This window comes from Lycium barbarum, chromosome 2 (genome assembly GCF_019175385.1).
Source record: "Lycium barbarum isolate Lr01 chromosome 2, ASM1917538v2, whole genome shotgun sequence".
Taxonomy (NCBI): Eukaryota; Viridiplantae; Streptophyta; class Magnoliopsida; order Solanales; family Solanaceae; genus Lycium; species Lycium barbarum.
In genome coordinates, this window is record NC_083338.1 from 120,952,945 (window position 1) to 120,967,757 (window position 14,813).

The 14,813-nt window shown below is 37.8% G+C and overlaps 1 protein-coding gene across 2 annotated transcripts in view; it reads left to right on the top strand.

Annotated features, from left to right (window-relative positions):
• The first annotated feature begins 558 nt into the window (after nt 1-558).
• LOC132626961 (uncharacterized) overlaps nt 559-14,813 on the top strand; it is a 30,177-nt gene continuing 15,922 nt past the window's right edge. The window contains exons 1-2 of one of the 2 annotated variants that reach the window (XM_060342002.1): nt 559-2,275; nt 3,304-3,351. In XM_060342002.1, coding sequence (XP_060197985.1) covers nt 2,134-2,275; nt 3,304-3,351 — 190 coding nt within the window. In that variant the 5' untranslated portion in view covers nt 559-2,133. Of the gene's footprint in view, nt 2,288-3,303; nt 3,352-14,813 lie in introns of both variants that reach the window. The other variant, XM_060342001.1, reaches the window with a different exon arrangement.

Consider the following 14,813-nt stretch of genomic DNA (forward strand, 5'->3'; position numbering starts at 1 on the left):
TTGGCTTTCCTTTGTGGTCATCTGACTTTAGTCAATTAGAAAAGGTAAATTAGGCTCCTAATGTTTTTGAAGTAGAAATTAGCCTTGCTTCAATGGTCATTAAAATCAAAGAAATATACTAATGTTATTAATGGTAAAATAGTACAGGCAAAGAGTATGCATATCTTGTTTATCTAATATATCTCATTACTTGGAACATGTTTGGATTGACTTATTTTAGGTGCTTTTAAGATCTATTGCTTAAAACTCTTTGTTAAACCATCAAAATTTACCCACTAAGAAACTATTGCCATGTTTGGGATTCAACACGACAATTCATTAGTGGCTGATCGATAAAACATCGTTGTTGATCAATCCTTATGAAGTTAAACCAGACTCCATAAATTAATAGACAAAAATAGTATAAACTGCACCTCCAAATGTGAATTCATGTCAGGTCTATTGAAGAAAATGAGTTTAAGGACTAAAGGGCAATATTATAATTGTACAGTTTCCATTTATTAGTTAAATGAGGTTAGGAGTTAGTTGGAAAGTTATTTATGAACCAACCAGTTCACTGATTGAGTTAATCTGTTGGTTAATGAGTTTAGCTTAGTTTCATCCGTGTGTATATATGTGTATATCATATTATCATTGTAAGCTTAATGATTAGAACTCAATACATTGAATGACATTTCTTTCTCCTTCTCTGATAACTGCTTTTCTCCTTCTCCCTTCTTTCTTTCTCATCTTCTTCTTCTTATGTGTAAAGTACATAACTCAACCTTGAGCTTCTGAATCATTTCATGGTTCCGAGCCAATTTCTGGAAAAAATTACTTCTGTCTAAATTCCGCTAAAGGCAGTTCATAATCTGTGTGTAACAAATTCAAGAACAATCAAGATTGCAAAGAATTATTGATGGCTATTCAAGGAAGTACGTCTGTCTACTGATGTCAGTGGAGTCACTGGCACAATATCATCAAATGCAGCTAATTCAACTGCTGCACAGACTGAGAGCAACACAAATGCTCAACCAGTTCCAGGAACAACTCAAACAATTGAACAAAATCATCCTCTCTTCTTGGGTTCCTCTGATGTAAGTGGAATTTTTTAATCTCTTTTCAATTAGTTGGGTCTGAAAATTATTCAGTTTGGTACAGATCTATGAGATTAGCCTTGTTAGGAAGAAACAAATTTGGACTAGTGGATGGAATCTAGAAAAAACAAAATTTCAGAGAAGAGTTTTGAGAACAATGGGAGAGGGTTAATGCCATTGTACTTTCTTGGTTGGTAAATTCAATTTCAAGTAATTTGTTGAGTGATGTTGTGTGTGCTTCAAATGCTTAGTCTGTTTGGGAAGAGTTGAAAGAGAGGTTTGACAAGATTAATGGTTCAAGAACTTATAATATGCAGAGGGAAATTGCAAGTTTAACCCAAGAAAAAGTTCTGTATCTGCTTATTTTACTAAACTCAAAGGATTCTAGAATGAGTTTGAATCTCTTATGCCATCTCCGGGATGTAATTGTGAGAAATCCAGAGATTTCTTGATATAACTTCAAAGACAACAATTGTACCAATTTCTGATGGGACTAAATGAAACTTATCAACAGGCTAGAAGCCAAATCTTGCTCATGCCCCCATTACCCTCAATGAATCAGGCATGTGCCATGATCATAAATGATGAAGGACAAAAGGCTAGCACCAGTATTGCATCTAGCTTATTGGGTGCTGGACTTTCTAGTTTTCATAGGGCTGGTTCCTCAAACCAAGTTGGGGCTATGAAATCTGTTCATTATGATCCTAGCACTATATGCTAGAAATGGGATGAACAATTCAGGTACTAAAAAATACAAGAAAGATTACAGTCTACAGTGTGACTTCTGCAAAATGAAAGGGCATACTAAGGAAACTTGTTATAAACTGGTTGGTTACCCTCCAAGTTCCAAGAAAAGAAAGTTCGGTCAAGGCTATGGCTCAAGCAATGGAGGACCAGGAAATGAAGGTTCTGCAGCCTACAATGCTTCTATGGTTAAGAATGTGACTATGCAGAATCAAGCTACATATCCAACAACATATCCAACTACAAGTCAAGGAGAAGAGAATCTCATTACTGCTAATATGACTGACTTGTATCAAAGGATAGAAAAGGGAACATGTCACAACAATCAAATATGAATCAACAGCTTGGAGCTTGTGTGTTCACTCAAGAGCAATATAGTCAACTCTTGCAGATGTTGAATAAAAGCAGTGCCTTCTCAGCAAATGCTAATATAGCTGGATTAGATGACATGTCAGGTAAACAAAATGGTAAGGACACAATTTCATATATAAGTGCTGCACCTAAAAAACATTCGCATCGTTTGCGTCGTAAGTAAACTAATGTAAGCTCGGAGAGGTCATGAAATCCTTATAAGGTTAAGGAATACTTTTAACAAGTGCTAAGCAAGTGTCTAAAGGTTTCAGGATCAAGCGAATCGAAGAAATTAAGTTTGTCGAAATTTTGGAAAACTTGGCAGAATTTTGGATAGGAAATTCTGGTCCAACTTGAGGGATGTGTATATCCTATAATATGAGGAGTTATGGAATTCAAAACCTATGTAAATTGAATTTCATTGAGTCTAGTTTCCAATTCAACAAACCGTTTGTCGATATGAAATCGGAGTAAAAAATTATGAGCTTTTCAAGATAGGCTGCCAGATGGCTTCACCGCGAGCTCCATTTGAAAGGCGGTGGAACCGATCTTCAAGGGGTATAAATACCTAATTCCTCTCATTTTATCATCATTCTACACTCCTTTGAGCTCTAGAAAGCTCCATAAACATTTCTTAAACACTTATAGCCCCTTAGATCAAGAATTCAACAACATTACACTAAACTAGTTCATGAAAAGTGATTGTTCTTCTTCTACTTGATGTTGTGGTGAGTTTGGTCTTGAAGCAAGTTGTGTGAGTTGAAGTTTTTTAAGTATAAGTTGTGTTCTTCATCGTTACTTTGATATTGAGTTGTTTTTGGTGGATTTTAATGGTTTAAAGTGAAGGAAAACATAGTATAAAGGTCGTAGTTTGGTATATTGAGGTTGTTGGCTTATGGGCTTATTTTACGAAGGAAGTCTTGGACGGATTTGCATATGTTTTTCATGTAGTATCTTGTTTATGTTATTTTTGAGGTTGTTAATGATGTTTGGGAGTTTTTTTTTGGAATTTAGAGGAAGTAGATGATATAGGGGAAATGTTGTCCGAATTCCGTTAACTTATTAACTAGCTAAGTTTGAGTGTGTAAGTGTTCTTATGGCCTAATTGTTGTATGAATCATCTTGAATGCAGATTTGCAGGCTCGGAAGGTAGACTTTGAGTGGCTAAGTAAGCAGCAAGGTATGTTAAGACTGTTCCTTTCTTTCTTAAGGCATGATCCTATTGTTATGACCTTTCACAAATGATGTCCATAATGATTCCTCACATAGTGATACTAGAGGCTTACATTCTTGATGTACTTACGATATTATTGATTTTGGTCTCACCTTATGATTATTGTTCCTTCAAGGTGAGATATGCCAATGATGTTAGCTCCATAATGGAAATCGGAGGTTTACCAACCTTACGTCACTCTGATGAATTTAGAAATGTATTCTTAAGGAATGTTTTGTAAGACATGAATAGTATGCTAGTTATGAGATCCCTAACGAGGTATTTAATGCTAGAAGATAGGCTTATGATGCACCCAGGAATTGACTAAGGTTTAGTTAATTCGGGAAGAAGTCTTAATGTCCTACAAAATGTTCTTATGAGTCTTATGTAATCATGTGGACATTAACCGATAGGTAACGACCATGAGAAGTACATAGGAATCACCCATAGAGGTCTGGTTATGATGTTGATTATATTTTCACTGGTCTAGAGCCAGTTGGGCAGATTATGTATCACTGTTTACCACCGAGCTACGGCCGGTCGGGCAGATATATATTTACCACCATGCTACAACTGGTTGGGCAGTTATTACCACCGAGCTACGGTCAGTTGGATAGATATGTATTTACCACCATGCTACGGCTGGTTGGGTAGTTATTACCATCGAGCTACGGCCGGTTGGGAAGTTACCACTGATCAGTCGGGCAGATGCCCTCTACCATCGGGAGATAATTGGATGGGCAGTTACTACCGTGCTACGGTCGATCGGGCAGTTACTACTGATCAGTTGGCAGATAGTGTTGACACCCAATTTTGTCCCGCCTCTCCTCCGAAATACCTATTTATACTTCTGGTATTTTGAGAAATTAAAAAATATGCATTTAAATTTTACTATAATTATTAGTCTTTTATTAACACCCACGTTTTTATTCTACTGCAGTTATTATTATCATCATTATTATTATTATTATTATTATTATTATTATTCTTAAATTATCATTTATTACTAATTATCATTAATTATTATTATTCTTGTTATTTCCATTATTATTATTATTATTATTGTTATTATTATTATTAATTACTAATCATTATTATCAGCGTTATTTTTGTTATTAATTATTAATCATCATTATCATAGTTATTTTTATTATTAATTATTATCATTGTTTTATCAATAATTGTTATTTATTATTATTATTATCATCATTATTATTTCTTATTATTATTATCATTATTATTTTATTATTACCACTATTACTGTTATTATTATTAATTTATTATCATTTTTGTTATTATCAATAATTGTCATTTTTTTTATTATTAATTACTACCATATTTATTATTATTATTATTAATTATTATCATTATTCTTATTGTTATTTGTTATTAATTATCAATATTTGTTATGTACTATTATTATTATATCTATTATTATTTTTTATCACCATTATCATCAGCATTATCATTATTACCATTATCATTATTGTTATCATTATTAGCAGTATTACTACCGCTATTTATTTGCTACTATTATTTAGTATTATTGAAACTTGCATTTCTCGACGTTTCTACCAACTTCCGCACACACATCGCATTTATTTCGCACATTTAAATGATAGCGTTTGTCATTAAATATTATAGCACGGTCATTTGCGACATCATATAATTTTTACCCGGATCTTTTTTTATAATTACATATTTCCGTATTAGGTGATATTCTGGCACCCTTAGTACATCGTCAATCAAAATGTGTCTCTTATTCAAATTTAGAAGCCAAACTATTTCTTGCACTCAGTCCGTATTTTGACTTACCGGACCACAAATCAAAGTCCGATTAATTCCTAATATTTTTTGGACTAGACCATATGTTTTATCTCAATTGTTTTAGATCAGTCCATGTTTAATTTAATAGACCGTTCTTTTAATACCCAGTCTAAAATTTGACCCGGTCCAAAAATGGACCGGGTCCAATTCATTCTTCAGCCAAATAAGGGAAACCCTTTTAGGGTTTCCCCTTCATTTTCCTCCATACCCACCGCCGCACCCCTCTCTTCTCTTTTCCCTTTCTCCCTCCTCCTTTCCCGCCTCCCTCGCCGCCGCTCCCACTTCCCCCCTTTTCTTCCTTCTTCTCCGCTCCCCACTTTCCCCTGTTCCCCGCTTCTCTCTCCTTTTCACCCACCGCACTTCCCTTCCCTTTTCTTTAAAAAAAAAACTCGAATGGAAAACACTATAAAGGGTGGCGATTTGAATCGAAAGAGCAAGTTTTTTGGAGCGGCCAAAACCCCCTGGTGACAGGCGAAAAAAGAAAAAACCCAAAAAGCAAGAAACAAGTTTTTTTTTAGTGGCAAGATCACCCAAGCAATACTAGTTCATCAGCCGCCTCAAAATCTCCATAAAAAAATCAGTTTCTTTAGCAAATCGTAGTCTCATTTTAATCGGGTCAAAATATTAGATCCCAATTTATATTCGTTTGCCTTGTTGTTGCTGTGAATCCGAGTATCGCAAGCTCGGATTTGATAGTGTTTGAGGTGGATCAAAGACTCGAAACCCCTGTTCGCTGCACCCGAAAAAGGTCCGTAGTCATCCTGTCCTTTTTACTTTGCTCGCAGATTCTTTTCATTCGTGTGTCGATATGTGTTTCTTTGTCGTTTCAGTCAATTTAGTGTGTTCATGCATATTCCGTAGTTGCAGTTAATATAACTTCAGTTAGTAGCTTAATAGTATGAGCGTATGTTTCGAGTTAATTGATTGCAGTTCTAATAATCGATAATGCTGGTATATGTATATCCCAGCCTAGATTGATGTTAGTTTCAGCTGTGTCTGTATGCTTATATTTAGATGACTGTATTGATAATGTTTGGTTTAATCTGGTAATAAGGGTCTGCCCCGTTTAGTTATACGATGTCGTTTAACTTAAACTGGGAGTTTAAATATGCATACAGGAGTTCGAATCGTAATTCCTACCTGACCTTGTAAAAATTTTAGTACTGCAATTTAGGAGTGTTCATATGAGTCATTGTGTTCGATATTATCATTAGCATGCTCGAAGTATATTTAGTCCTTGTTTTACTTGAATGTTCAAACTATTTTCATCTCTTAAGCAGCTCGTGAGGGTTTTTAAAAGGGCATCCCATTTTTCTTCTACTTATTTGGAATATGGTGGACAGCAGTGGTGGTTTAAGCTGTCGATAGTTTCTTGCTTAAACTGCTCTGCATCTGTTTTTGGGTAATCCTTAAATTTGGGCATGAGACATATCTTTACATGCTGAAACTGGTCGTGACCCTTCTTGTATCTTTTGTGCCTATGCCCTGTCTGATGCTAGCTTGTGTATGCCAATGTGTACTCATATGTGTGTTCAAATTATCCTATATGAAGAAAAGTGAATCTGTTGTTGTCTCTGGTTTGGGTACCCTTAATGCGCATAAACTGAATAAGTATGCAATACTGGCATGAACGTATCAGGAATGCATGTTTGTTTTGAGTAAAATCTTTTTCCTTTTGGTGTAGTTTTCAACAATATCTGGTGTTTATGTGTAATTATGTTGTTGGTTTGCTAGTTTAACCTTGTCGTTAGTCTAAGTATTAGAATTTTTTTCTTTATTTGAATTCAGCATGATGTTTAAATATTTATATAAAGGTCGATGATATAGTGAGATCATTTTGTGTTAAGTTAGCGTCAATTTAGTGCTAGTGTCAGTCTTGTATTGGTATATCTGATCAGTTGCTAAGTATGTTTAGTTCTGAAATTTCATGTATGTATTCAGTGTTAATGATGTTTCTTAATAACCTCAGCTTAAGCACTCATGTAGGTTTAATGATGAATCAGTTTAGCTTGAGATATCATTATTTGTGTAGGTATCTTACACCTCTACTGCTAAGTGGCTTCAATATTAGTTTAAATACCTCCCAACCCAGCTTAATCATTTGATCGTTGGCAGTATGTTTATCTTAGCGTTGATAATTGTTATCTTATCCTTTGTGGTTACGCATCAAAATAAAAGAGGATTAGAAAGCATATAGGGACAAATCTGAACCAAATCTGCTAAGTTGGTGCCTTTACATGCTAAAAGATATAAACTTGAAATGGTTTGGGAAGTGTGTAGTGTGTTTTATTCAGGCTTGATTTCACTTAACTTGACAAGAATTATTGCAACAGTCCTGTATTGGGTCAACATGCTCTATTACAGTTCGCTGAATGAATGTTTCCCCGTCTTAATGCTAATCTAAAATTCACTATAACTACAGGCATGTATTTCAACTTCAAACGATCATAAGTTCCCTTTTTTAGCATGGCTCTGTGTATTTATCCATTACCTTCATATGGGGATATATGGCATCAGTAAATAACCTGAGTCATTTAGATTGGATTTGTGTGCTGTTCCCCCATACTGTGATTGTCGTCTTGCCTGAAATTCAAATTGTTGATCTCGTCATATGTAAACATGATTAGTCCAGACCCACTCATATAATCCTATTGTGACCCTCATGTAAGCTAACATATTTACCATCTTCCTCCCATTCCTGAACATGGTTCTGCCTGTATCTAGTATGTGCAAAGATTCCAAAAGATGATTCCGAACTTATCATGACCATTTAACTGCTTTGCTATTAATTTTACAGCATAGTTGTGGTTCTGCTCAGTTCAGCTGAGATTGATAGCCCTTTTGTGACTTGACATTATCAAAATCTATAAATGCCCTATCTTGAGTATATATGTCATAGATTAATTTCTTGAAATATCTGCCTAAATGGCGTGCTTCGCTAGACTATACATTGCATTATGTTATCATGAGCGTTTGGACTAGACTATCTGTAACTGCCTGTTGTCTCCCTATTTATGACATAAAATGCTGTGGGTTCTGTTTGTTTGCCTATGTAAGTAGCGAAACTAAAATGTAAACTGGCAGTTTGTCTAGACACATTGAAGCGGTTTATGCTGATTAATACACACGATATGTGGCTGTTTGAGTTTCTGTCCATGTCTTAGTATTGTTTCGCTTATATCGTAACACGTTGTGCCTGAATCATGTATACGCGCGCGTATGGCTGGTATACCCTCATTGAAACACGTCAAATATACATCATCTATTGATCCTTTTTTTTTTTGAGTTTATATTTCCACATGTTTAATCTTATTTGTTGATTGTATACTAATCCTTTTCCTTTCGTTTTTATGCATGACCATCGCATACGAGTCCGAGGACTTATCTTCTTTTTGCATTCGGTGTTGGGCTAAAAGACCAACGAAACCTCTCATCATTCCTCATCCGCAGCAAACAGAAAAGAAAATCTGGGCCAAGGCCCCAATAGCAGTCCAGATCCACAGCAATACAAGAAAAGCTGCTGGGCCGAAGCCCAAACAGCGCATAGGCCCAACAATCCCAAAATGGGCTGGGCCCATTTGATTTACTTTTATATATTTCATTTTCATTCGATTTGTATTATGTGACTAACATTTTACTTTGTTTTATTCTTCTTGATTTAGATGAACTTAGCGAATTTAGTGAGTTAACTTTAACATATTGGGTAGTAAATTTAGGAGAAAAACTCACAAGCAATCTCCCATAAGTTTCATTTTCTCCTTTTATATTTATAATATACATAATATTTACCCCCTAGAATAATTGATAGCATAAATTCTTTTGAGTTAGAGGAATCATATTTTAGTGTCTTAATTTCAGAATGTCATCAACACGCAAACGTATTTTAAAATAACTCTACAGATTTTGAGCCAATCATGTATATTCTTGATTAAGCTAATGGATAAAGATAATAAAAAATGGACAAAAGAAAGCTATTAGCTATTTCGTATTTTTTCATACTCCTAAAACTCAAAGTCAATTAATATCTCATTGTTTAGTTCGTTCAAATATTTATTAAAGCATTGCATAAATTTACGTCTTCTTTACTTATATGTTAGATTATCCTATTTTCGTAGACTCATTTTATTGTGCTACTTCCTTTTAAAATTATTGATAATTATTATAAATCTTATTTCAAATATCATTCTAAGATTTCCTTTTATAAAGTATTGGTCTTATTTCAATAGCCTCTTATTTAAAGCGTTAGCAACATTTATAAAACCCTTTGTTTCAAATAGCATTCTAAAATCTCCTCTTATATGAATTACTAGTCCCATTCTTTTTTTTTTTTAAAATAGCATCATTATTTGAAGTCCTTCTATAAATGGCATTTAAAATCTTCTTTTGCACAAATCGTTATATCTTTCTATAAGTCTTATTTAGCACAATATATTTTCTTAAAATTTAAATACTATATCCAACATTAATTAATTAATCTAAGTTTGGCCGGATAACCGTATTCAACGGATTCTAAAGGATGCCTAATCCCTTCCCTTTAGGATGATATAGAACCCTTACCTAGAATCACATTGATTAAGCAGACCATTAATAGAGGTTTAGTTTTAGCTTTACCTTAGTTAATATCTAGGTGTCCTAATTCACCGTTAAACTAATTAGGTGGCGACTCCTTAAAACAAAGCAATATAGGAATCTCCAACATGTTTGTACTCCGCTTCGACTCCGGTTTAAAAGGGGTATAACAGCTTGGCGACTCTGCTGGGGATTTTTAGGTTCTTAACCATAACAACTTAGGTTAATAATTAAATTTGTTGGATGTTTGGTTGTTTTCTTTATTTTTTTTTGCCTTTATTGTTGCTTTTTTTTTTTTTTTTTTTTTTTTTTTATGTTCTTTTAAGTGATTGTTTTATTATGTAAATTTTCTATGTAATATGTATGTTATTGCTTTCCTTAAATTGGCATTCCGCTCATATTTCTTCCACTCCTGGAAAACTCACACATATTCACACACTTAAAGCGGCTTCGCAGTTTGCGCCCGTGCACTACTAAATTACCCCTTTAGTTGGATTGGTCTAGTGGATTTAGTCGATCAGCGGTGCAGTCGACGGCCACGGACTTTCCACTCCCAAGTTGTCCGCTTGGGGGAGCCTTGCGTCATAGGAAAACAACTCCTAGTCAGCCTAAGATAGAGCTAAGCCAAAACCCTTTAAGGGCATGCACGAACCTAGGAGGCTTAATACCCAGGGTGTATTAAGTCCATTAGTCAACCTCTTCCAAATGTCCAGGTGGGTCTACGACCCCGAGCGACGATTATCACGTTATGGGCATTGATTTGAAGGATGAATGTGCGTTATGTGGACCATATGCTTTTAGGTAGAACTAACCATTTGTGAACGCAGGTAACCATGAGTCAACACAATGCCTACCCGAGATTCAGCATGGTTTTGAGCGTCCCTTCCCAACTAACAGCATGGTGGGTTGATTTGGGGGATTACGGACAGCGGGTTGTACGTGGAGCATTGGGACACTTACCGTCTTTGATGGATATCCAGCCCTGCAGAGACATCATCGAAGCTGCAAGTGTGTTTTGGGATGAAAAGAGGGTCGTGTTTAGATTTGGCAACATTGAGATGACTCCGTTGTTAGAGGAAATAGGAGGCTATATAGAAAATGTGGCATTATTACGTAAACCAAGAAAATGGCAAAATTGTGGCATGATTATTCCGAGGCAACCTTTACCAAAAGAATTTGCTGACAGCTTCGGGTTCAGAGAGGGTAAAGGTGTGGAATGTTTGCAGAAGTCTATGATACCACTCGAGTATTTGTATCACAGATTCGGTTATCAAAGGAGTTTCGTCGATCATCAGGATGAATTCTTCTCATATGACTCTTGGAAGCAGAAACGGTGCTTCGCTTTCGCAGTATGTTTTTTAGGGACTATAGTATTTCCTAAAGGAACCACAAAAGACATTCACACCCATCTTGTTATTGTAACTAAGGCTCTTTTTGGTGGCATCGACGGGAAACACTACACTCTGGTCCCTATGGTCGTGGCAGATATCTACCGAGCATTAGGGCGTTGTAAGCGCGGGTATAAGCATTTTGAAGGATGCAACTTTCTTCTTCAAATTTGGCTGATGGAACATCTTCAGAAAGTCAACGGGGATCTAGCATTCCAGAAGCCGACGGGTGAGAATCACATTCTGGGTCATGTTCCAGGCGCTATCTTGACAGCAAAATCATTTGAGAAACCAAAGTGTGTGAAAGAGTGGGTAGAATTTCTTAGCCATTTGAACGATGACTCGATGCAATGGATGTTCAGTTGGTTTCCGTCTGAGGTTTTGGTGTTTCGAACGAAGATCGTACCATTTTTGGTCTTGATAGGACTTCGAGGTTTGCAGCCTTACGCCCCGTTGAGAGTTTTGAGACAATCAGGGAGGAAGCAAAACATACCTTTAGTGGCAGATATGAGTCATTACTGTGTTGACTACAAAGAAGGGAAAATTCCTTTTGCAAAAGAGGTTATTCGCATGTGGAAATTGAAAGAGACCACAAAAACAGATTCAGTTGAGCCAAATAGATACCAAGCTGGGTGCGAGGACAACTATGTGGAATGGCTGGCCGCTGATTTGGAGGAATCAATCAAACCCGGTGTTAGTTTGAAAGATCGGATTAAGGATGGGGAAGCCGAAGCATGCATATTACTCCGACAATTGCGTAAGAAAAGTCTTGTTTCTGAAGCCGAGCATCATGCGCAACTTAAGGAAAAGGAAAGGGAAGCAGAGAATTGGAAGAAGCAAGCACTTAGTTACGAGCAAAGTATGCAAGAGTTGGATACACTTCTGGCTGAACAGGGCGATACTTGTATCAAAGAAGGCATCAAAACAGGGGGTGTTCTAGCTATGTCATACCTTGCCCAAAATCGCCGAAAGATCGATCAGTCAATTCGGGCAACCAAGAGGTTCAAGAGCGACGAAGGGCCATCTTCATTTTAGTTAACTTGTTCAATAGCGATTGTAATAATTTCTTTTGCATTGGGATTGTATTCGTTTTGGGTTTTCAATTAATAGCACACTGGAATGACACATGACTACATATGTTGTCCTTCAAATCCACGCTAGGCCTACCTTTGGCACAAAAGGTCCCTTGCATAATAGGACGCATTGATTTCCTTCCGATATGTTTTGTTTGCTATTCAATATATGTTTGTTTGCAATATGTTTTGTTTGCTATTCAATGTATGTTTGCTACGCAATATGTGCTTATTTGCTATGCAACATGTGCTTATTTCAACATTATCTGCTAAATCTCCATATTATTTTAAACAACAATCATTCGGACCATACTAACACAGCTTTCTTCATTCTTAAAAGGTTCATTTTTTACTATCCCCCAGAGGTTGATTCGCGTTGACTGTGAACTGGCAGACCACCCATACTTCACGAGATCAAAAGCACGAACATCCGGCAATATGAATGATTCAGGGGCATCCGAACAGACTGGCTTGGGACTCGTCACTCTTCCAAGAGAGGAACCTGAGGCTTCAGGAGGGGGAAATGATGAACTCATTGCCCAATTGTTGCAGCAAATGGCCAATATGCAGACCGAAATTGAGCGACTGCGGAATCTCACCAATCTGTCCATCACTTTGAACGCCCCTCACCCTGAGCAAAGAACAAACACAACAATTCCACCATCCTTTTCGCCTGTCGATTCACCCGCTCCACAACCTTCTCCCTCAAACCCTCCGCTTTACACAGTCCATCCAAATACCTCCAACCCCCAACAAACTAACCAACAATCCGCCTCACAACAGTCAAATCCACAACAAACCATTCCACACCAGATCCACCCGCAACCAACCATCCCGCAACAAACTATCCAACAACAAACCATCCCGCAACAAGCCAACATACAACAAACTACTTCACAACCAAATGACCAGCAACGAGCCAACCTCCAGCAAATTAACTTCCAACAAACCAATTCACAACCTTTCGCTACTCCTTACATTCCTCAACCTGCAGTTACCCAAATTAACCCACATACCCAAAACTACCAAGCAGTTCACCATACACCATTGGCGCATATTGCCAGCCATAACACACAGTATGCGGCAGAAGCTCATCCTTTCACTACCCAGGCACAGGCCTTGCAACATCCAGAAGTTGACCCCTATGAAGAGTTGGAAAGGGAAGCTAGGGCAAGAGCGGACGAAGATGTGGCAAAAGAGCTTCGCAGTCTGAGGGAAGCAGTCAGGAACATCCAAACCAACAGGGGATGTGAAGGACTTGAATATGAAGATCTGTGCATTCACCCGGACATTGAGTTACCTGCTGGATATAAGGTGCCGAAGTTTGACATGTTCGACGGGAAGGGAAACCCTCGGGCTCATTTGAGATCATATTGCGATAAGCTTGTCGGAGTGGGTAAAAATCAAGCTATCAGAATGAAACTGTTTATAAGGAGCTTAACTGGAGAGGCACTCGATTGGTACACATACCAAGACCCGCAGAGGTGGCACAGTTGGGGAGATATGGCCCAGGAATTCATGGACAGATTCAGGTTCAACACTGAGACTATCCCGGACCGGTTTTATTTGATGAAGCTGGAGAGAAAATCAACAGAAACTTTCCGGGAATACGCTATGCGCTGGAGAGCAGAAGCAGCAAAAGTCCAGCCTCCAATGGCAGAGAGTGAAATGACGATGCTTTTCGTACAATCTCTAAAGGACCCCACATATTATGAGAGAATGTTAAGTGTCATTGGGCAGAAGTTTGCTGAAGTCATCAGGATGGGGGACTTCATAGAAGAAGGGATAAAAACAGGAAGAGTTACAAATCTTGCGGCCTTGCAGGCCACAAGTAAGGCCATTCAGGCAGACCCTGCTAAGAAGAAGAGAGACGGAGTATCCCCGGTCATGGCCATCCAAGATCAAAGACCCACCCCAAAATCAACCCGCCAATATTCTTCACCCCAGCCCTCGCACTACAGCCAGTACACCCAAATACCTCAGCCTTATTACCAACCCCCACCTACCCCCCTTCCGGTCTATCATACTCAACCAACATATTACTCACCCCGGTCACCTTCCTACCAAAACCCACCACAACACCGTCCAACCTACGCAACGCAACCCCAGTACCATTCACCAAACCACCCACAAAACACCCCTAGACCACGCCCAAATGTCGAAAGAAGACCAACCAAAACTTACACACCATTAGCCGAACCTTTAGCCCAACTGTACGAGAGGCTGAAAATGGCAGGGATACTCCAACCGATTCAAGGAAGAACTCCTGATCCCATCCCGGGATGGTATGACGGGACTAAACATTGTGCATATCATTCAGGAATTGCAGGGCATGATACCGGAAGCTGCTTTGCTCTCAAGGATAGAGTTGAGACGTTGATCAAGGAAGGGGTCATACAGCTTAAGGAAGCTCCCCCGAACATAAACAACAATCCGCTGCCGAATCATGGCGATGCAAATGTGCACATGATCACCCTTGATGAAGATTGCAATCTGGAGGGGACTATCGTGCCAATTAAAGAAAGGGAGGAGGTTGAATCGTCGGCTTGTGTTGCTCCAATAATCACGGTTC